This window comes from Dermacentor albipictus, chromosome 1 (genome assembly GCF_038994185.2).
Source record: "Dermacentor albipictus isolate Rhodes 1998 colony chromosome 1, USDA_Dalb.pri_finalv2, whole genome shotgun sequence".
NCBI lineage: Eukaryota > Metazoa > Arthropoda > Arachnida > Ixodida > Ixodidae > Dermacentor > Dermacentor albipictus.
Window position 1 is genome coordinate 351,747,594 of NC_091821.1, and position 24,653 is coordinate 351,772,246.

A 24,653-nucleotide genomic window follows, 5' to 3' on the forward strand; every position below is an offset into this window, starting at 1 on the left:
GCGACTTCACTGATCCGGTGTGAATTTAGACGTTCGGTTTTTTATTTGTCCTCAATACATGTGGGCCTTTTTATATACGCGCAGTCTTATCCCTTCCCAAGTTGCGGACTCGCTGACCACGTCACGAGCAGTAGTGGCATGGTCACTCCGAGATCCGACTGAATTGTTCGATTGAGCTTTACAAATAGAAAACTCACCCGCTGCTGTTTCTCAGTGGATGTATATGGCATCTATAACGTGAAGCACGAGACCGCTGATTCGATTGTCGGCCCCGGAGGCCGCATGATGGTGGAGACGGAGTGCAACGTGCATCCGAGCAATCGAACTTAACTCGGAACCCCTTTCACGCGTCCCTCACAGCCCTGGGTCGTGCTTTCGGATGGTAAAATTTATTAATTCGATTCAACTCGACAAATAGTTTCCTCTTTTTATTTGCCTGGGCCCGCCTGCACGCCTCCAAACGTTGTCCGCGGATGCTATATATTCCGGACGCCATGCTGGGCGCTGTAGATGTTCGCCATATTGTCAGCTCTGACTGGCTTAAAGCGCTGCTATACATGTATACGGCCCCTCGCTCAAAATACCAACAAGGCAGAATTCGACAACATGGAGGAATTTGACAGTGTTCAGGATGACACGACACGATGCTAACGTGAGTCGTTCCTAGAGCCAAGTCTGCCTTTTTATAACTGCGGCTCACTTAAAGAACGTGAGATTGAAAATGGTTTAACGGTGACGTCACGTTCAAGCGCCGTGGGAGGCCAGTTGGCCGATGCGCGGGTTACTCCAATATTAATTAACTAAAAGCACACGTAGCATGTCCCTTAGAGGAAAATCAACGGGCTTAGCCTCGTGATTAATGGACGCGAAAACACTGTAGCTATGTACGAGACTGTATCCAATCAGATATGAAGGTCCTCAACTCTTTCTTTAATGAGCGTCCGCTCGACGCCCCGCACCTGCCACCTCTTTCTTGCTCGAGAAAACACTTGAGGAGCGGTCGACCCTCTGTAGGCTCTGCTGGCATATATGCTAATCAGCTGTTTCCCCCACTGAGTATAGGATACGCGCAGGCACTCGAACACAGCGGCGTCGGAAGCGGAGGAACAAGGCTCGGCACACGGACAACGATAGCAAACATGAAAGATTAAGCAACTCCGACTGGAGAAGGTTGGCGTCGGTCCACCGCCAAGCCCACGCGGTGACTTCACTTGCGGTGTTCCTCCTTGGCTGCAGCGAACTCTCTCCGTGCTGTTGTATGCCGTGGCAAGTTCGCACGTGATGCACTTGCAGCGCGACGTGTGTGTCTTATATGCCGCTATATGCCCTGCTATGTGCGACGGACAGAAATGCTAATTTCGTGGCCGCGCCGCGTGTTTGTTGGGGGGCACGTGCGCTATACGCGTGCGACTTTGACGCGCGCGTCGTATATACGAGGCGTGATGCCAAAACGGCGCGAGCCTCGCCTGCTTAAAGATTGGCTCGCTTCGCCCACTGGCAATAAACATGGTGTTCAGTACTTTAATTGAAGTGGGGGTCAAAAAGCGTTGACTTCGGTTTCGCCTCTCGACTCCTTCTCTGAACGATCGAGAAGAAGAGAGAGCGAGAGTGAAACAGAGAGAGAGAGGGGATAAAAAATTTGTGCTCGAATAAGCTCTTGCTTCTTATCAGAGTTGCCCCTCCCTCCCACTCTTTCCCCTTTCTCCTGTGCCAAGTGCCTGATTAAGAGGAAATTCCTCTTTGCATGGCACCTAATTTACGTGTTTGCGTGTGCGCGCCGCGTATATATATACCTGTTTGACAGGGTACAATTAAACGTGCTGGTGTGCCAGCACTTGCATACGCTATATTGCCAGTAAATGTTTCCTTTTCTGGTGTCTATCTCGAGCACAAGCGACGAACGCTTACGCGAATGTTCGTCTTCACAAGAGCCTTCGCACACCTGTGAGAGAAGAAGACGACGACGAGTTCGTGGGCAGGGACGCGAAGCACAAAGTTCTGCTACAGCTTCGTTCTTACCTTCTTAACTTCATCACCTGTATATCTGCGGCATTATATGATATACCAACACGGAAGGCCTACACCCAAGAAACGCGACGTCTCAACGAACGAACATCTAAAGAGTCATCGAAGGTTTTAATGCGAGCTGAATGTGCTTGACTCTTGTGGGTCAACAGGTTAGCAGCTATCATGTTGCCTTTCGCTTGGCGCCGGAAAAAGAATGGCAGCCACATAGAGAGTTCTGCCATTTCGTCGGCGTCGTGAGTTTCGAAACACAACTGATCACATCATCCAGCTTTTCTCTCATTCGATGTGTGTGTGCGTGTGTGTGTGTGTGTGTGTGTGTGTGTGCGTGCGTGCGTGCGTGCGTGCGTGTGTGTGTGTGTGTGTGTGTGTGTGTGTGTGTGTGTGTGTGTGTGTGTGTGTGTGTGTGTGTGTGTGTGTGTGTGTGTGTGTGTGTGTGTGTGTGTGTTTTACGATTTATAAGGTCAGCTCTGAATTCAGGTTCTGTCTGTTGTATAATTCGATCCTCATGCGTGGTATAGGGCGCGTCTTTTAAATCGATTCGACTCTCTGACTGTCGTGTAAAAAGTTACGTATTGTTTCTTTCTTCATTATATCATGAAGCAGTGCCTGAAATTTTAGTGGTGTTCACTGTTATCCGAGATTCAAAACTGCGGACACTACATTTGTTTTGCACGAAGTAGGGAAGCGCTTCCACGGGCTCGTGCAAGTCTGTAAAATCGTGTCACCTATAGCATTTTCTTTTTCTTATTTGTTTATTCTCATATTCAGGTTTTACTCTCGTTCTCGGCGGTAGCTTAATTTATTGGTGATGGTAGGGGTAGTCGCGCTTTCGGTAAATCGTTTTCCCACACTTCAATTCACTTACTAAACAGCACTTCGATTGAAAAATAATAATACATTGCGGGTTTCAAAGTTCAAAAGAAACTCACTCCGCTATGAGGAACGCAGTGAGAGGGTATGTGAGAAAGGATGTGTTTCGTGCTTGTTGGCTCCCGATTAATTTCGACCGTCTCGGTTTCTTCAACGTGCGCCCAAGAGTGCACTATAGCTAAAGCGCGTTTCACGAACTTTTTTTTTTTGCATTCGGCCCTTTACCAGAATGCGGACGCGGCAGTCGAACCTGCGTCCTTGGCTGAGCTGCCACGAATTCCACAACCAGACGGAAGCGGAGAAGAGGGGGGAGGGTTGGGGTAAATGGTGAATGCTTCCTGGACATTTGCCCGAAGCAATTTCTCCGATACGCGTTGTATGCGTATAGTCACATGGTCAGTGGCCGTGAATTCCCCTTTCTTTAATGCTTCATTCTCACCTGAGGCAAGCCGAGCTGCATGCCGGACTTTTCTGGCGACATTAGACATTTGCTTCCCGTTCACTTTGCGTTGACGCGGGCAGAGGTGTGAAAGTGAGACAGATGTTAAATATTCTGACGTAAGCAACGCAGCAAGCCTCTTTCTTCTTTTTTTCTCACATACTTCGCGCGTGAACCAGCTGCTTTTTAAACATATCGCTTGGCGCGGCACTGCTCTACCATTTAGAACTGAAACCGAGATGGTAAAATGTGCTTCGTCTTTTTATTTATTTTTTCCCTCCCTCTCGTCTTCCGGCGCATGTCGGTGCGTTCCTTTACGAAGCCTTCGTCGTGGCTAACAGATCAGCCTGGCTGGAGTCATTCAATAGCGCCGTTGACGTCTTTCTCTGCTGCACAAAACGCAAAGTAAAGCTGAACGAGCGAAAACCCGTTATTGTCATGCAAAAAAGAAAGTAATAATAATAACAATAGAAGAAAATGAAAGAGAAATGGAACTACATCTGGCAGCGGCAGAATGCGACAGCTGCTAAGTTGTTTCCTCGGTTGCTGCGTGCAGCATTGTCTTGCACTTCCCCGCACGCTGCGCGACTCCCCGAAAATTGCGTTAGCGGATCACCGCGGAGACGAGACAGGTGGGGACGAGAATGCAGAAAGAGAAGGGGGGTGACGTTAGATCGCGCAACGCTGCATGAGTTACAGGCGATAAGCGTGCCATGCGTGGCAAGGATGGAGGAACAATTAAATTTGAAACCTGAACATGCGACTCCTCGGCGTGAACGTGCGCGCCCGTTGTATGTATGTATGTATGTATGTATGTATGTATGTATGTATGTATGTATGTATGTATGTATGTATGTATGTATGTATGTATGTATGTATGTATGTATGTATGTATGTATGTATGTATGTATGTATGTATGTATGTATGTATGTATGTATGTATGTATGTATGTATGTATGTATGTATGTATGTATGTATGTATGTATGTATGTATGTATGTATGTATGTGTGCGTGTGTGTGTGTGTGTGTGTGTGTGTGTGTGTGTGTGTGTGTGTGTGTGTGTGTGTGTGTGTGTGTGGTACGCGCGTGCGTGTCCTTTCTGGTCGAGCGAGGCGTTTGTATGCTGAGTCAGAATCAGCTGAAAATCAAAATGCGTCAACGGGACTGTCATTCCGCGAATTAAGAGAAACAAAACTGCAATATAAGACAGATGTTCGGAGAAGGAGATGCAGGAAGGGGGGATGCGGTGGACGTGGCGTGATTACGGGGCACGGCGTGTTCCGAAGCACGGGGACAAAAACGTAGCACGTATTGCGAAATAACATATAGAGAAATAATCGCTGTAGATTAAATATAACTGTATTCCTATGTAATTACATGCGCGCACACACGCGTGCGCGCACGCAGTGAATTCCATGCATTCATTCCGGCCTAGTTTCTAACCTTATCTTGTTTTCACGCTATGTTACCGTTCGTTGCTCGTTCGCTATATAATATATACTGCGGTCTCACCGCTGAGGTTCTCAGAGCAACGCCTGCGGCTTTGCGTTCCACCTTCCTTCTCTTTTCATTGTGTCGCAAGCTTCACAGTGCAATGACCGAATGGCCTGAACATCCTTTAAAAATTCTTTTCTTTTACTGCGCAGTTTACGCGCGTTACGGTTGCTGTATTTATCTCCCCTTGTTTTCTTACCGTGTGATTATTTCCGGTGCGCACAGATGTACGCCGCGCCGCGCCGTCGGAATGTTTTCCGTTCGCCTCTATAGAATGCATTCGTATGCCCGAATATCGGTTAGTGCCCGCGCTAGGGACTGTATACCGGCGCTGACACTTGTATACAAACCTCAAATAGTAATCAAGTCGCAGAGGGGGTGTTCGCATAACACCTGAGGAGTACTAACGCTGCTCTGAATTAGCGCAACCCTGCCGCCTATAGGGCTGCGTACAAGAGTCAGGGACCCGAAATTAAGAAAGCGATGTACAGGACCGTTATCACCAACGCGCAGGTGCATTATTGTTCGAAGCCCTGAGTCCTGGACACGCTACGAACGCACACTACAGGACTAGCCGTTAGTACACGCGGCTCAATTACAGCGCGGTATGCGCTTTAAAAAGCAGTGGACCTCACACAGTATACGCCAAGTACGGTGCATATCACCTCGTATAAGCTTTTCTTCCCCATGCCCCTTGCGTATATCAGTCTAGGGAACACTGACTAGCCCTGGCCGACCTCCCTGCCTTCTTTCGAAAGAAAAAAAAAAATTATCTCGCTCTTTCAATTCAAAGTAGCATACTGTTATGCAAACGTTAAGATGACCCAGATATCAAACCTTTGGTTGCATTTCCTTTCCGAGCGCGCATGCAGTCGCTAAACGGAAATCACAACGCAGGAACGGACATAGGTCAATGAGATATATGGCTCAGGAATCCGCCAGGGTTCAGTATGTCATTTAATAATAGAGTGATTGTTTTCTTTACAATCGTCGCGGCTCCGGGGCTTCGGTTTCTGAAATTGCCCAATCCAGTGGCATGCCGCGCCTCAAGCTGAAAACACTGAAGAAGGCACGTTACGAAGAGCGCGCGAAATTGGTTGATTGCGACGGAGAATGGGGAAAAGTCGGGGAGGGGCAAGGGGAGTCCGCCGGGGAGAAGTAAAAGAAGGATATCGAGGGTGCAAAGGGAATGCGGCGAGGCGAACGAAAGGAACGACGGAAGGAGTGAACGACGGCAGAAGGGAGCGCGTACAAGGTGGCACACGCGCGTGAAAGCGGCGTTCCCTTCCGCCATGTGCTTGGCAGGGAGGAACGCACGTTGACACGCGCCGAATGGGCAAGGCACAGCAGCAGCTGCCCGTAGAGGGAACAAAACAACGATCCGTGGCGGCACAAAAAGAACGAAAAAAAAAAGGTCTACGCGCAGGTACAATGGATAAGTGCACTTTAGAAATGAAGAGGAGCAAAGCAAAACGAGAGATTGATGCCGCAAAGGCAAGGTCGATGTGCACGCAGACAGGTGCACACAGACAGCAGGTGAGCGCGGCTATGCCTGGCTATGTAGCTTAACGGAATTCCCTCATGCACGTTGAAGCGTCGTATCAACAGAGAGGCCGCATGTACATAACGGCGGTCAGCTGTGTACAGTCGACAGAACTCATCACGTGTATACAGCGTTTCTTAAAAGCACTCGTGCCACTTTGCGCGATTCCATGTGGTGGCGCTGTAGTGGCGCAACGCCACTACAGTTTATGATAACTGAAAGGGAAGCTCATTACTTTTCGAAGCGAGATTGGTGGAAGAAAAGTAGGGAAGCGAGAAAAAAACGGAGACGTAAAAAAACAAAGTTCGCAATATGGGGTCAGGAAATTTGGTTATGGGAATTCATCCTGCGTTTCTCTTTTTTTTCTTTGTTTAACCTCGGTAGGACATTAGGCAGTATAATAGCAAGAGCTTGGTGGCGCCACCCACCGCCCCGTTCCAAAGGAGACGCTCATAACACCCATCCATTCAGCCAGCCGATTCCCAGCTTCGTTCCACGAATACTGCCATTTAATGGCGTGGCGTCTTATAGTAGCACTCATGGAGGAAGGAAATAGATAGGAAGGAGCATACCGCAACGCAATTGAAGCCAAACCTGGTGGCCCAACGCGTGATCGCACGTCAAGTGCGTGGTTGGTTTTAGTGTTCCCGCTCTGCAGGCAGAGCCACGGCGGGGCAGTTGAACAAGCGCGCACCGAATGAAAACTGCTGGCATAGATACTTGGAACCGAACGTCTCAGCTAATCTCGATTCTTGCTCCGTGATGTCGACGCAAGAGGTCACGTACTGGGCCACCATTGTGTCTTCACGGAGCGTTCGCTTGCCAAGGCTGGCTGCGTGACGCAATGCTCCCTCCCATAGTATATAGGACTGTTCGTAGGCCGATTGGCATCCAGAGGAAGTATAAGAACACGCGCCTCACCACCAGTGGCTATAGTGCTTGCGGGAAAGAAAACGGTAGGATGCAAACGGAACCGTGTAGAGATTCCAGGCTGCAAGAGTTGCCGGTTGGCGTCCGTCGGCTGTGACCTAAGGTTTCATGCGTGCACGTATAGGTGTGCAATCGTCGGTGCTGCGAACGAACAGGAGGCCTCTCTCTGGGACTGGCCCCTTCGGGTGGGTCATCGCACCGTGGTCGTTATCTAACTCGGTCCAGATGTGCTTCCGGCGGGAAAGACGAGCATTTCCGGTGGTGTCGCGGAGCGCCCGGGTCTACTCTGCTCTCTCGGAGTCTCGCCCGCAGGTCGGGACCCGGCAGCGCCACCTCTTTTTTCTTTTTCTTTTTTCGTCCCGCGGCAACGCGCTCCTGCCTGTATTGCGTTTGCTGCTGCTGCTGTGCTGTCTGTCGACGACCGACCAGGCTCAACTTGGGAACTGCGCGAATAACTGCTTCCTCTCTGCGGCCCCGGCCCCCAACAAGTCGCGGCTCCTTCCGTGGCTGTTTCCTTCGCTACACCCCTCCCCCCCGCCCTTCTTTAAAACTCACTTACTTGTCCTTTTGCTCGGTGTTTCCGTGAGGAAATACACCACGGCACGGCTTCACACAACGCGCAACACGTCCTTGCAATTTGTTGTATGTAATTTTGATCTCTCTCTCTCTCCACACACACACACACACACACACACACACACACACACACACACACACACACACACACACACACACACACACACATATATATATATATATATATATATATGTGTATATATATATATATATATATATATATATATATATATGTATATATATATATATATATATATATATATATATATATATATATATATATATATATATATATATATATATGTGTGTGTGTGTGTGTGTGTGTGTGTGTGTGTGTGTGTGTGTGTGTGTGTGTGTGTGTATGTATATCGTGAGAGAAAAGCCGGGAGGTCGGCCTAATTCAATGTTCTGACCTGCTGCTCGGCGTTGGGGGAAAGGAAAAGGTTGCAGAGAGGTATATAGACAGAGAAGACGTTGATTATAAGGATGAAGATGGCGGTGAAAAACTTGGGCGGTTCAAGGCTCTTCGAAGTCTCTTGTCCAGTATGCTCTCATCCAAAAATGTGTTCACTCATTCATCCATTTATTATAGCCTCAAGACCGCAAAGGTATTACGGAGAGGAGTGGGGTAAAAAAAGAAAAGGTTACAAAACAGCAAATAATAAAGGAAGGCAGCAAGTGAGGTAGTGATAATCACGTGAAGCCCGAAATGATGGTGTCTATTATGGCCGTGCGAAATTGTGCGTGGTCTTCAATGGCAATCATCGCGCCGGGAACGCGCTTCCATTCTTGACAGGTCCTGGGAACAAAATACTCACGACAAGGTCTAGTGCGATACTGCGAAACTCCAACTTTCTTAGGTAGCCTTCAGACTATCAGGCTGATGAGGAGGATCGGGCGAAGATCACAATAGAACCTTTTCAGTCACTGGTGCAACGACAAACTTCGACGAGATGTCTGTCAGCGACTTTCCCTGTACATCAAATCGCGGGCAGATGCACAAGAGGTGCTCTGTATAGGGTATATACGTATGTTAAGTTCCATACCTGCAGGGTTGTCTGCTCTCATCGTACAGTAGAAACTGTCACCGAAATAGGCAGTATGCTTTATAGAAGGCAGCGTCTAGAGTTCTCAACTATAACACGCAGTGATACAAAGACAAGCCACGAGAATGCTAAGAAGACATGATGGCGGTATCTTTGTTCTGCCAGTGTCACCCCTGCGCATATATAGCGACGCCTGCAGCAACAGAGTCGTGAAGCCAGGAACAATCCTAACACAGCACATCGAGCAACTCGTCAACTCTTTTCCCATCTCGAGTAGAGCAAACGATGTATCGCCTCGCCATGAAGGGCACACGGTATGGAAGACTATTCAATCAGACTGCAGAGCGGCATATATCGTTCTCTCGGAATTCGCCCTGCGTGCATCTGTTTCCGTGGAATTAATAATTTATAAGAGGCAGAAAATGACGGCCAGGCGTTCCTTTGTTTAGCTTCGCGCTCGCGGCGTCTGTATGACGCCAGCGGGACGACAAGACGTTCGCGGTGTTCTCGGGTACTCTATCACCTTTCGTTCATTGTCGAACGCATTTCATTCCGTTTTATCCGCTTTCGTATTTTGTCGAGAAGCGGTTCGGCGAGACGTCTACGCGAGGTGACGGGAGCATGCAAGCGGCAACTAATTCGTTGCACGCGGGGTCGCCACGTGGAAGGCCTCGCTTTCGCGTCGTTCTCTGGCGTGCACACGCGCCTCTGCAGCGGCTGAGAGCGGCCTCTCTTAAAAGCGCAACGTAGAAAATGAGGTTCACATATTTTAACACGACAGCGTTAAGGAGCTCGTGTCGCAGAAAAGCCGGTGTCGTCGGCGTCGGCGGCGTTGGCCGTGAGCGAGAAATCCCGAAAGGCAGTTCATAAATAAAAAACAACTTGCAAGATGGACTGGGTGGGAATCGAACCAGGGTCTCCGGAGTGTGTTATTTATATAGTGCTCATAACGATCTTGTCGTATAAGCATGTAAAGCCCTGCCTACTTCATGTATTGCGCTGCTTGCTAATCTTGCAACACGCCTGATATCTGACATTGGTGAAAAATAATTTGTTAATTAAGGCTTTGTGGTTTACATTTCTTCGATGCCGTCCGGCGCATTCGCTTTGAACAAGGGATCTTTAGGTGCTTTCTAAACGTTCGCGACGGGCTATAATCTCATCACCAAGAATTAAGGGGACATTTATGCGTAGATTTCCCCGATCTCCTTCGACCCTCATGGGATCCCTGTCCTGTCGATGAACTGTGCATTTTAAGCTTGCACATTACCTCATTAAGGAGTTCTAGGTGCTGCGCTCCCAAAGCTAGAGGACGCAAAGGGCCGGACGTGCAAAACAACGCAAGCATGGGCGTGGAGTTTTGTGTACGCGAGGACGCTTGAATGCGCTATTGGTAAAACTCACTGCTTTAGGTAACTTAAGTAGCGCGAAACGACAAAGATAGAAAAGGCGCACGCACCTACCACATGTACGCGCACACACACATGCGCACACAGGCACACAGGCGTGAGCTCGGAGGGTCAAGGGGGTCAGTTATTTTGTCTTTTTATCAGTAAAGTTGTATCCACTAGCGCACACAGTACCTCTAAATCATTTCCCATACCTAGTTTGCCCGAAAAGCAGTACACCTACTGGCCCAGAGTATACCGGCCTTGTCGCGCGTTTGCCCGATCAACCAATACGCTCTGTAGAAAGCCACAACTGGTCGAGACGCTGGGGATCGTGACTGGGAGCGTCCGCTTACGGTCTCTTATTTGCGAAGCGGCGGGCCAAATTTTTTGCCAAAGTTGTGCATTATTTCCCTTTTTTTTGTCTTTTTACTGGCAAACAAAAAATCAATGCGCTCTTATCGACGCACCGATGCGGCCGCTTTGAGCATCGCTATATGCTTTATGGCTCTGAATACTCGCGCGCGGCGTCAATAAAGGTCGACCGGCGATAACAAATGCAAGAAGGGAGGCGGAGTTGAGCAAGCCGCACTATTATACGGCGACATACGCTCGCAGAGACGATTCATTTGAAACCCGTGTACACGTCAAACTGGAGCGCCGTACACGTATATGAGGCCGAGCCATTATCAGCGCACGCGTATACTATATATGCCCGAGCGAGTTTGATTGATCGCGTCGCATTCGGCAGAAGAGGGCCCTTCGCAGCGCATTGTACTGCACAGGAAGGCTCAATGCCTGGCTTATTCTGAAGTGCGCACGCGCAGATGAATGGTCGAGAAATTAAAGATCGGCGCGCGGTTGCGATGCCACGCGCGGGGAGGTATACACATTGAATCGCTAAACAGCGATCGGCAAAATCTTGTTCCGTCCCTCGGTAAATACGACGGCGTGGGCACCCATAAAGTCTGCGCGAGTTCTTTCCTTTTTTTTTTTTTTTGTGCGCGTGTGCATGCGCGCGCGGAACGTGTTTGTAATGCGCACATGTGTGCGCGCTTGACGATCGTGCCTTGCGGCAGTAAACGGCGCGTACTTTTTTTTTTCGTTTTGCACTTCCAGCGCGTATATGCAGGCGGTCGTGCAGAGCTACGTCACTCCCCGTATGCGAGCATGTTGCAACGCTGCTGCGTTCTTCCCTCGGCGGGTGAGGAGGCGCGCTTGAGCAATCCAAAACTATATCGAGGCGTGCGCCGACGGTACATACGGAAAAAGGAACGCCTCGTGCTATTTAATTTGGCGCGCCCTTCCTGAATAAAATTATTTCACCGGCTCCTCGTTCTGCTCTCGTGACGCACGTACGCGAGCTTCTGCTTTGTAGGCGTAATTGTTTTTTTTTTCACCGCTTTGGAAATGTCTTCCGCGGCGACGAGCGTTGCCGGCTGATTTGCTTCACCGTGCCATCGCGCATAGTGCTTTCATAAGCGTTTGCGTTGCCGCTGAATCGCCTCCGAAAGTGGCATTATATATAAATTTCGCACAGCACTGTCACACGTCGAGCAGACTGGGGGAAAGGGCGTGAGCGGCAGTGCGCGGCGTGTTACGAGTGATTAACGTGTCTGTCGATTGCTTGCGATGAGGTCCGCTTGTGATCTTTGCGGGACGTGTCCTCGAAGCGGAGAGGAGGAGGCGGGCCGCGTGAAAGAAAGCACCTGTTTCCCGCGGGATGCGCACGCCGTTCACTTATACCGTGTGTGGTGTTTTTCGCGCGCACACGCCGCGCTATGCAGGAGTGCACGAAGGCTCCCCAATTTGTCTGCCCAATGGAAGCGTGATCTGGAGAGATGAAACGATGGCGTGCGATAATTCACACTGCATACAATATATTTCGCACAGTCGCCTTCCCCCCGGCGCACGCACACACATACAGACACAGGGAGCTTGTTCGCGGAACAATGCACGACAGCTGCAAGAATCTATCTATCTATCTATCTATCTATCTATCTATCTATCTATCTATCTATCTATCTATCTATCTATCTATCTATCTATCTATCTATCTATCTATCTATCTATCTATCTATCTATCTATCTATCTATCTATCTATCTATCTATCTATCTATCTATCTATCTATCTATCTATCTATCTATCTATCTATCTATCTATCTATCTATCTATCTATCTATCTATCAGACGATACCGTATACCGTGGTTAGAGGACGGACAACTAGCAGTTTACAGAACAGCAGGTAACTACAGATGCAACATTCTACGTGCTTTTGTTGTAGAGCTGTAAAAATTTGGTCGAATACGTGTAAACTCGTTCGTAGTATTGAACAAAATATATAATTAAAGAAAACGGCTTATGCCGTACAAGTGGAAGAACTTGCCTCATGCTTTGCTTCTGGTTTTGAGCTCACTTTGTTTCCGTCACGTTACCATAGCTGAGGAGGAAATTACATTTCGAGACTCGACCTCGATCTTTCTTTTCAGTTTGCTCTCTAACGTGTTGTGAGGCTCCGCCTGCAATCCGATAAAGAACGATGTGCCCATAAAACAAGGGGACGCAATTTTCACGCCTGCTCTTCTTCAATTCAATTCAATTCAATTCTTTATTCAACATCGTCATGAGGATGTTGGGTGCATCGACAAAAAGCCAGAAGAAAGGCTTGACAGAGGTCGACGCACCCTACAATGACTTGGCAACAGTATCGCAGTGTATCATACAGCATGTGTAAAGCATTCGCAATAACAACATTGACACAAATGAAACGGTATTTGAACATTACTGGCAAATACAAAAGCAAGCACAAAGCAGTTCTCCCGTCTCGTGCAGCTGATGAGAGATCGCGTGTGGCATAGCGTGCGTCGTACGCATACGAGCGGGGGGGGACGGTGGTGGCGAAAGCGCGCGGCGCCCGCCAGTCTGCCGCGAACGCCAAGGTCAGGGCTGGCATCCTCGCCGATCGGAGACCGCGCGCTGTTCCATTCCGCTGGCTTGACGCCCTGATGCGCCGCTTCCTCGCGGCGGCAGCAGCAGCAGCAGCAGCGGAGGAAACTCGCGTCTCCCAGACGATAGCCAGACGATGCGGTATCTAATGGTGCCGATAGCGAGCCTCTCCTCACCCTCTTTCTCCATCATTGTCGGTCGTTAGTCGGGCCTTGATACGCACCTCTGTACCGCTTCTGCGCGGATGTTGTCAAGTCAGCGGCGAAATGTTATAACGGTTCGGAAAGCGAACGGTTCACTTCGCCGCTTGCGTCACTAACCAAGCTGGAGATGGAAGAAGGGGAGGACGCGGCCAATCGACAAGAGGGTGCCACCTCTGAAGTGCCGCTTCATCATATTGCGCGCTAGTCGAAGAACTGCACGATGTTCCTGCTTGCTCACTAACAATAAAATATAAATTTAACGTTATCTAGAAAGCTTTAAAGTACAAACGCGTGGTGCCGGGCGTTTACGCAGTGGTTGAAGTAATTTATGCATGTACTTCTTAGTCGGCGGGTTGTATCGGAAACGTAAACCAATTGGCAGAACGCAGCGCTGTGTCGTCTGCTACCAGGAGCTTGCACGATGCACGCACCTGCCAGGACTTCCTATACCGAGTGCAACAGAGCCGTTAACCGGTTCTTAGGGCCGCCTTCACAAATGGTCCATATCACTTTACTTTCTTTTTTCGCCCTTCATCATCGGCTCGGACATGGCTCGCACGCCGCAGTGCTGCCGCTGTCGCTGCGATCTGCCTCACGGCGCGTCGCGTGGTAGACGCAGCGGAACATGAAATCGAACATTATGATATGCGGGCCCTGCATTGGCCTGTGCGAAGTAAAATCGAAGATCGTGGTGCTGACGGCGCGCGCTATGCTGTGAAAGTGAGGACGAAAGTGCGGCACTCCCGAACTAAAGCAAAAGGAGCAGCCAAATAAGAGATCTCCACAATCCTCCTGTCCTGACTCCGCAGTTTTATCAGACGAACAAAGGAAACGCTGGAGCTGCCTGGGTAGAACCCTTCTGACTGCTGAATGGCGATCTGCGAGCTATGGATGCTGGCGATAGCACGGGGAATTCGATCTGGCCATGCAAATGTCTCCTTGGCATGGGCTTTCACAGCGGGGTCACAAGAAAGCTGACCCAGCCCTTCTACCGGGCGACACAGTAATGGCAAGATCAACTTAGTGGACAGCGTCGGCAACAGAGATTGAGGCCATTCCGATTAATGCTACGCTTCCAGCACACCTTATGAACCGTAGCGCGCCATGATGCCTTCCTCTCCGTGGAATGGCCACTGGTACGCTTGTATCCGAGCGTCCTCTAGTTCGTAGCGTAGCCTGGAAAACGTCTACTTAGAAAGCCGACAAGGGTGGCGCAAATAATTTTCCTTCTTCGAGCGCGTAACACATTTCCAGCCGTCAGCAGAGCCCTCTATGCCGCGCCTTTAAGTTTCGGGTAGTACGATATGCGATGCCCTGCTGGCGAATGCATGCATGGCTCCGCGGTATATCTGCTCGTCTCAGCTGCGCCGTGATGGGAATTTTGGAGAATTTCGTGCATGGGAGGCTTGTAGCACGCCTTCCGTCGCCAAGGAAGCAAAGCCCTGTGCCAAATGCGTGCACTGCGCACGAGAAGTCGCAGACGCCGTTTCGGTGCACTGCCGCTTTCATGCGGCTGCTGCTCAAGTCGCGCGATGGCAAGCTGCAACGACAGACTGCTGCAATATGTGTCTATTCGCGTAAGCACGTGCACCAACTCAGAATTGTTGCCCAATATAACAATGAAATAATTAACTAATGAAACTAATATAATCTAGCTGCTGGCGTTAGCACTGTATAGCTCAGCTTGAGCGGCTCTGGTATATGTTGACGCTGAGACTGCCGGCCACATGCGTGCTTATGCCGCAAAAGCGCATTTCCAGACATCGCAATCAGTAAACACTGTGACTGAGTGTCCGTAACCTTTGCGCTCACGTGCAGTAGCTTTCCTTTCTTTTTTGGAGGAAGAACGATGCCGCAGCAACGTTTGTTGTCATTCATTTCTTTACAGTAACATACAATGTGACAACGCCTGTTTAAACACCGCTTTTTATATACACTTCCCTATCTTATTGCCGCAGTTGACTGTGCCACGTCAGTCGATTAATTTTCTTTCACTTGTTCCCTCAGCAACGCGTTATGTAACAGCTTCAACCGCTCTATATGAACTTTCGCTTAAGTAGGTGGGCCGCTTCACCAGAAGAAATTGCTTTAGGTCCTGTAAATTCCTGGAGGTGGCAGTTTTCTAATAAAAAGAAATCATCCGCATGCACCTTTATAGACGACTGCATTTTTCATGGTTAAGCTAAAATGGGGTGCACTGTCGACGAGATTATCCACAGGCTACCCTCAGCGAACGCAAGTGCCTTTCCCGATAGCTGAACACCAAAATAAAACAGGAAACAAACCCTGAACAAACACACGAAGCAAGCGAGATCGGTTGTATACTGCCCTGTGACAGCGTAGCATAATGCGGAGAGCTGCGACTTGTATACTACCCAGTCAATTTTATCGCTCGCTACTAAGTCGTCGCACAGTGTGTTGAAAATTCTAGCGTGTCAAGCCCATGACCCTCACGACAACTCACCATGCATAAATAACGGCGGTGACAGTACTTGGGGACAGCACGCTGCTCGACGCAGTCTGTCGTATTATTCTAGAGTTTGCTACCAACACGCCAGGTCCGGCCGCCTTCAGCACGGTTTGTCGGACAAAAAGCGCCCGCACTCCATGACCCATGCTGCATTCGGTAGCGCACAACGTCCTACGTACGTGTCGAACACTTTTCGAGTGCGAGAACTACGCACAAGACTCACAACGAAGCACAAAACGAGCGAGATCCGTGTTACTCTACGGGACCCCGTATTTCCCATACTATCCAGTCAACTTCGTTGACCACCGCCAGGTCGCGCCACGGTGCTTTCAAAACTAAAACCCCTTAAACTTCGTCGCCGTTGCTACGCTCGAGCAGTGTAGGCGGCGCCACGGTCGAGGAGAGAGCGTGAAAGAGAGGAGAAACGAGGAGGAGTGAAGGCGTAGGAGGAGAGTGTCGCTACTTTACGAAGTTTAAAGGGTTTTATTCAAAACTCGAGCGAGTCAGCCCCATTGGCCAATAGCAGCCGTCTAAGGGAATGACGAAATAGTGCGTCCCATGACGAAATTATGCGCCTAGAAGAGCTTGAGGACAGGGCCTTCTGTTGAAAGTTCGAGAGAAAGGGGACTTCGCGGTCCACTTGCGAGCTCCACACACCGCGTACGACAGCAAAACTAGGCTGAGATGTTCACAGCAGCGTATGCTGCCTGCGAGCTATGTTGTTTCACCAATCCCTAGGGGTGGTTCAGGGCCCATTGAAAATGAATGTCTCATCTGCCCTGCGGTTTTGATTAAGTGGGGAGGTCTTCCCGCTTCGGGTGTCTGCTTGACAACACTTGAAGGCACCATAATAGGTAGTGGCTGCCTTTGAAGGTGTCCAACATGGTAGGCTACTGCTCGGTGCCGCAGTGCCGGACTAACGCAACGGAGCCCGGTGTCAGCTTTCACACGTACCCGCGGGACAATAAGCTGCGTGAAGCTTGGATCGCGAAACTTAGAACAGGCAAGCAGCCATCGGTACAACTAGGGTGTGCAGCAAGCAATTCCGAGAGGACGATTTCTGCTACGGCGTCGGAGCTGCCATGTTCAAAAAGCGCGCACTGAGACGCTCGCCCACGCGCGCTGTCCGGCTGATGTCACGAAGCTTTGATACATGAACTTGTTGATGCTAAATACTGGCAAGTTCACTGGAATGGAGAGGGAACGCTAAGAAGCACATTAAAAAAAGGCATGGCATATGCTCATGTTTGTGTTAGCACTAAACAATGAATGCACTGGATTAAGGAAAAGAAGCAGCCGAAAATTGCACTCGCCGAGAACACCGATAAACATACAGTGCGATGCAACTTTAGAATTGAAAGATATTGAAACGGTCCAAAAATTTAGAAGAAGAAAAAGAAAAGATTGAATTCTCGCGAAGGCACATCACAAGTCGCCGTAGGCGTCGCTGTCCTTATAGTTATAACGACATTATTTTTTAACAACTCTGATAGCGTTCACGCGACAATGGTTGCTTGTGTATTGTCAAATGTTTATATGCTACGGCCTAAAGCTCACGGCACGGTGCGAAAACGCGCTCGCTGCGTGAGTATGACTTTACGCGCGGACCTGCATGCAGACGCGCAGTCGGTCGCTGCGAACTCGTGCGATCGATGTATTAAAGCTTCATTTCGTTGCGTTCCATTCGGTTACACAGACAGCCCACTATAAGAACACATTTCACATAATTTGCCCTCAGTGATTGCCTATCTTTCGCTCAAGAAACCGGTTCGGAGGACTCCATGCTGTGACCGCGCGCAGTGGGCGTTCGCTGCACGTGTTCGGTAAAGAGATAACGTCTGTAAACCATTCTGTGGTTTCTGTTTCGACAAGGTTATTTTGACAGTTAAAAAAAAAAAATCTGTCGTCTCGAGAGTACTTAGAGAAATGTCCAGGAGAGCTCCCGCGTGGTGTCTTTATTGAGCGCCGACAGCCAAACCTATGAGGAGCGCGCCACGTTATCCCTCATACTACGCCAGCAAGGCGCTTCCGACAGATGGAGACTCCGTAAGTCTTCGCCGCCAATATCTGTCTCTTGCAAGAAAACACTCAAATTCGAAGGCTCATACATCGTGATACAACGCTAACTACAGAATACGCTGGTGATCGTATCAGATGCTCTATAGTTAGGGTAGTTGCTGTCATTTTTCGTCGACGAATTATTCCATTTGCATACAAACGTTACATGGGTAGTCGTTAGGGTAGTCGTTGTGTCATTTTTCGTCAACGAATTATTCCGGTTACCTACAAACGTTACAGGGCAGGTAAAGAAGGATACCCGGGCTTTAGAGGGAAGCGAAAACGAATGGCTATTCCGCTTTTTTCATCTATTCGCTTCTCATCGCACACGCGCAGGCAATGCTTCTTGGTTTCGGTTTCAACAGTGCCTCCGCGCAGTGATTCCGCCGCGTTTAGTCGGCGCGCGCCTTTCCAGCTGGCGCTGCTGGCAACACGACTCTCGGAGAACATGGCGCCCGTCAGCAGGTCGCGTTGCGCTCGTGAGGCAGCACAGCTGTTTTCTCGTCTTCTACTGCGGACTTGAATGGATACCTGTCGACAGCGCCCTACCTTTTCAAGACTTCTTGTCTTCAGTTCGTACCAGTGACCCGTGAGTGTACTTTGAAAGTATTTCTTTTAGCTGTAGACTTGCGATTCGCCGAATGCTACTGATAAATCTCGGGAACTTTACGCCTGCGATAGCAGAACCAAGATGGAATTCTTCCGCTACGTCACTTTTCTTCGACATCGCTGTTTTTGGTCACCAGGTCGCTGCTCAGGGGAGCGCGAGGACACTCCGTAGAAGCGTTACGGTCTTGAGTTCGGGTCCCGTAGAGATCCTAAAGGACATGGCGGGTGTCTCCTGATAGGCGCGCGCGGTGTCGAAAGGCGCGACGAGATGTTGTGACAACACCCCACTGTTGCCGCAATAAAGATACGCGGGAGCCTTATCTCCCCTTTCGTTTTCTTTGTTCTTTGTGCGACTGCCGAGCGTGTCCCCTTCCCTTATTACGCGCCCCTCGCAACGCCCCCCTCCCCCCCTCTTCGCACCGACGTGTTTGCGCCGTCGTGCAACAACAAGCGATCAGGGTACGGGTAGTAGCTTGGCGGATCGCATCGTACGTATGCCTCGTATGCTCGTCGGCAGATTCCCCCCGCGGCAGCCAAGACGGAACGAACGTGCATGGCCCGATCTAGCGAGCGTGCGCGCTCCGTTTCACCGCGACGTTGGAAGCTTCCCCAAGGAAAGGGTTGGTGGCGGTGTGTCTCTGAATTCGGGCCAGAATGGGGTTGCGCTGCGCGTCAGACGCGCACTTCTACTGAGCCGGCCGTCGCGCTCGGCGATGAATCGATGACGACCCAGAAGTCTGCCTCGGTGCGCCCGTCTCGCGATCAAGCTTTTGTGGCCGCCCCTCCCCGTTTTGACGGCCACCCAGAGCTTCTGCGCCGTTCGGCCGCTAAAGTAGCTGGTGTCCCGTTACACTGGTGGGCGACACACCTGTGGCGAAGGGGTTGTGGGGAAATGTGTTTCTTCGGTAGTGCCGCAACTACTCGTGAATCCGCGCATTGGCTGGCGCGCAGCGCCGTTGAATGAGCGGTCATATATCATCAGTCCGTGCGACCTTGGCTCGTAGTGCTTATGCGCAACCAATTAAGTATGTAATTTGCTTTGAGCATGCCGCAGAATCTGCCGATCGGTTGTGGGAATGAGCAGGGAATGGCAACTGGCAGCATGGAAACGTGCGGCTTGGTTCAAGTTATTCACCGCGGTGCGAGCACTTTTGTAGAAAGGCATACTGCGCACGTGCTATTTGCGAAGATCGTCGTCCAGACATACGAGCGTACGGTCTGCCGTGGACTGCGATGCGTCTGCCTGAATGGTAGCAGCACGTGCCGCTGTCGCCCTCTGGTGATGGTCGTGTTCAACAATTTCATCGTCTGCTTGCGTAACGTGGTTTCCTCTTCCTCGTTCTCGCTAGTGCTGTGATTATTGAAATACCAATAATTCAACATGCTCAGCGTGATATAATTTGCGTGTCCATATTGTGCCCGTTTAGGTGATCCTTAGCACAGTGTAAAAGCTTGTCCCACGGAGCATTATATTTTGTTGGCCTTCATGTGACACCACAACCAGCATGACATGTCGGGAAGTAAATACACTTATCACTGAGGAACTATTTCGCTATTCGTATACATTTACCAAGTGAGCCACTTGCTGCTCAACGAACATGTTTCGTCTTGGTGCCTGTCCACTGGTCATCATGTTAGGCACAGTAGAATTGTGGTTACAGATAACGTGACATTAACACAGCACATGGTGTACAGGCTGATTCTGTAGCTTGTTTGAAGAGTTATATATAAAAAAAAGTTACTTCGGTCTGTGTTGCGAGCATTACCTGTTTATGGCCTATGGCACGCTAATATTAGTGACCAAGGTTTCTAGTGGTGCTGGAAGTTGCCTTACGTTAGTATGGCATGCATGCCATACTAAATGCCTGTACTGTGTGTGCTCACTTCTGAAAGTTTAGTTAATGTTTGCAGAGACAACTGGCTTAATTTGTGCAACACAAGTTGACTAGAATGCTTTTTCACTTGCCGTCGCTAATGTAAAAAAACCAATCACTTTCCTATGTGCAGTGGCCGACTGAGAGGGGGCTGTGCATGACTTCTCCCTGAGGAGACCAACTACTATTCACAACGTGCCCCGAAACCAAAGCCATGGGGAGGAAAAAAATACAGATATCCAGGATCACGGACGAGAGGAACCGGCAGGTGAGTGCATATGTGCATAACAGGTGCTTTGCTCCGAGTGAAGATAACCACAGTTCCCACCAAGTCCATAACAATTCCCAAGTTCAATGACATTGGTAGTTTTCTGTTGGGCTACCTTGTTACATGGTGTTAAGAACAAAAACATAACAGAAAATGGGACAAGAAAGAGACAGATACAACACTGTTTTCAGTCTTTTATAGGGCAGGCAGCCAGAGATAGCATATCTGGAATGTCAAGCATGTAATATATAAGCATACCTGGAAAACTAAATACTTTTATATATGAAAGAGGCCCTGAAACACTTCTTGAACATAATAAGGAAATGTTGCTAATCTATTGTAGAGATTGCTGTGAACATGTGGGCCAAATATTACTGCGCTGCATGCAGAAGCGAATTTAAAATCTCGAATTAGAATTTCTTCCGCAATGCTGTTGTGCAGCGTCATCAAAAGCAGCTGGCCCATCAATGCTATTGACTGATTTCCTGATTGTGAGAGCATTTTCCATAATACATAATTGACAATATTGAGTTACATAAGTAAAAGTATATATGTCTGTGATCCTAAATAGACAGAAAAATAATTTAATCTTTTGAATGTGCCTTCTTGCATCTGGCCTCCAAGATGGCAGTGCCATGCTGTGTAGCACAGTTTACTGCGGCTACCACACGTTGCCAAGACGAGCCTTTTCGCTGCCGTGACACTAAACTTTTTTGGCCAAGGCTTTGCCCTCTTGGCTTCTCTACTGTGTAGCTTCCAGTGCACTAGCAGAGAAGAAAAGAGAGAGAAAGCTAGGTATCGGTGCAATAACCCTAATTATAGTTGAAGGGTCTGGAAAATGCTTACAGCATGAGATTCATGAGATGATGACATCATTTAATAGTGAGGCCATTCTGTGATTAGCCAGAGAAGTGTTCCAGGGCTCCTTTAACTTACTGTATTGTAGCACCTGGCTTATGGAGAACCCGCAATACTGGTGTCCAGGAATTCTCTTCTACGAAATTCTCTTCCAGGAAAAATTTTGAACACACTGAAAGATTAAACACAGCAGGATTGGAAATGATGCATACAAATAAGATATTGTGATGGTACCTGTGCCGCCCTCTTGTGGCAAGACACTGTATGCCAGAGGGGTACATGCTTCAAAAAGGTTTATTAAGACAAGTTCCTGAAGCAGGCCAAATCAGCAGCACGAACTGATGGCATAGTGGATATTGTATCCTGTTGCTGAGTACAATGTCACAGATCAGCAATGTGGTCGAGAGTTTTATGGAATATTGGCTGGTCATGTAAAATCACCATCAAGAAAGAACAAAGCCATTCACTATAGTGAAAACCTAAGGCTGACTATGATCAGTGACCTGCTTCTTAACAGTATCAGCTGTGGCAGCTGCACTTCAGTGGTAGTGGAATGCATGAGTGCCTGTGAAGTACTTATCTGTAAGTGCATGTTAAATAAACGCAGATATTCAGTACTGTAGTCAGTCCTTCACTGCAGTTTCCATGATTTTACCCTCTTTGCAGCTTTGAGAAGCTAAGTTAGGCAATGAAGAGAAATAATAAATATATGCTAGATTGGTAGACTTCTAGAACATCAGACATGTCAGTGTTGCTGCAATATTTTGGATTTTAATGGCATCTGCTACAAACTAGTTAAGCATTTATTAGTAGGCAAAGGTTACATGCGTGTAAGACAGAGTCAGCCTGGGAACTTTCTCTGCACGAGAAGAGTGCACATATGGGAAGATAAATTTAAATTTGTAACATTATGCTGACGTTGTTAGCAATGCAGTCTAGGCACAAGTTTCAAGAAAAGGAAGTTATCCTATTCTGCTCAAGAAATGAAAGTAAGATTTTGAAAGAATACTGTGCCAACCTAGGCTGATTTAGTATATTTATTCAGTGACCCATTTACATACCATCAATAAGGATGTGCCCTTGTAAAATAATGCTACCTATGCAGCTGTTTTGAAAGGCATAAAGAACTCATTCTACCGAGGTAACAAAAGAAATTTCAGATAATGGAGCAGCACCTTTAGAGTTTTCGATAAAATTTGGCAGGTGAGTTCAATGCATATACAGCTATGCTGTTAGGTCATTCTGTGTTCCGCAGGGCAGCCTGTATCTCTCATGGACTATCCTGGCACTTAAGATGCAATATCTATGTAGGTAACGTCTGCTTTTTGAGACTGGAGATGCTGCCATGAAACGCTGACATGTCCAGTGGTGCAATCATGGGCTTTTGTGATTTCTCTTATGCCCAACCTTCTGCCAATGGCTGGTAAAACTGAAAGGAACAACCCAATTGGTTCCTTTCGATCTCTGTGCAGCAAAGCTGTTAGCACAACTGGGTAAAATAAGACACCCACTCGAAAATCCCTTCCAAATATTAACGAAGATTCATTGAGAAAACTAGTGGAGCTAACAGAATCAAATTAGGAGAGTTTGTTGAGTCTTTCAAGTGAGATGTGCATGAAATCAGAAGTTTGCGATGGTTTTAACCATGTTGTGGCAAATTACAAAATTTCTGTTAATTAAGTAGCACTGTGGGGCGTTTAGGAACTTCAAGCATATCAAAATTAAACTTAGCAGGAATAAAGTGTGTGTTTTGGGGGGAGATTCCGAAGAAGTTTCCAAGTCGTGGGGCACTGTAAAAAATGATAAAATATATATTTTTACTTTTCAAATAACTTTAGAGGCAACATTTTTTGTTTGTAAACTACCGGCCATACTGAGATGAAGCTTTCTAGAAATTAAGTGTCGTTGGGTGGAACACGCTGGTGTAATTTCAAAGTTGTAGGTATTTTTGGGGCTGCAGTACGAAATTTTGAAAGTACTGCCAGAGCCTTTAATGTGCTCCTTTGTGCAGTGAAAAAAATCTTAGAACTGTTGCTCTTAGCTAATGGCTTGAAACTACTGCTTAAAACTTTAAAACGCATGTACGGAAGACCTTATATGTTTACAATCAGCTGTTGTAATTACCTTTATAATTCACAAGTTATAACTTGAGAGTGTTAATTGCAAGTGGTCACGTATTCAAGACCACCTGTACAATTACAACAGCTGTGGCAAGATCCTGTACATGGAGGCAGTGATAAAGGGGCATAAGGGCTCCAGAAAAGTTCCGCAAGGACAGACATCTTTGCTTTAAAAATGCTTGTAGGGTATTGCAAGAAGCTTGTTGGGCGTTATGGCCTTTTTATCTACATTACTGCTTTGCTGGCTTTCTGCTATGGTCAAGTTAGGCAAGTCAGAGTCTTATGCACGTTCTTTTTACCCCAATGGCCCTTTTTCTTAGTACCTTGCTGCATTCTGGCGAAGCCCTCATTGCTATCACCTATATTGTCATTACAAACAAAATAATGCAACTTGGTTTTTAATATTAATTTTCAAGTGCCCGTGAACAGCTTTTCGCGAGATTTTGAGAAAAAATTACGATGGCGCTTTCTTTATTTTGATTTTTAAATAGTGTTTATTTTCATCAAAACTTCACATTTGGGGTTAATTGTAAATATTGAAATTTGTGATACAGCAACAATATTCAGCACAATTGTTGAATAGGTTAAGGTCTCACAGTCCACAAAATTTCAAGAGGCTACATGGATTCGTTTAGTTTATAAAAGATCGTAAATATAGCAACTTCTGAAAATTGTAGCAAATTAAGCAGCTATATTAAAACACTTTAAGCCTCAAACAGTGCTAGTTGACCCTTCTTTACGTCTATGTTTTATGGACAAAGATATCTTCTTTGAAGCTGTAAGATATTGTATTTCACATTGTTGTGAATTTGCGAGAATGCCTTGTGCATGAAATAGCTGTCTCCACACTCAAGAATTTTTCTATTTTTTTACTCCTAAAATATTCATTTAGCAAAGAAGCTACGTTAACTTTTGTGCTACTGAGTGA

The 24,653-nt window shown here is 47.9% G+C and overlaps 1 protein-coding gene across 5 annotated transcripts in view; it reads left to right on the forward strand.

The window, feature by feature from the left end:
• The window catches only part of Mef2 (myocyte enhancer factor 2), a 149,092-nt gene that overhangs the window by 104,351 nt on the left and 20,088 nt on the right, over nucleotides 1-24,653 (forward strand). Inside the window, exons 1-2 of one of the 5 annotated variants that reach the window (XM_065441638.2) lie at nucleotides 18,420-18,585; nucleotides 20,613-20,747. In XM_065441638.2, the coding sequence (XP_065297710.1) occupies nucleotides 20,694-20,747 (54 nt within the window). In that variant the 5' untranslated portion in view covers nucleotides 18,420-18,585; nucleotides 20,613-20,693. Of the gene's footprint in view, nucleotides 1-18,419; nucleotides 18,586-18,951; nucleotides 19,065-19,086; nucleotides 19,226-20,612; nucleotides 20,748-24,653 lie in introns of those variants that run through there. The other 4 variants (XM_065441633.2, XM_065441635.2, XM_065441636.2 and 1 more) reach the window with 4 other exon arrangements.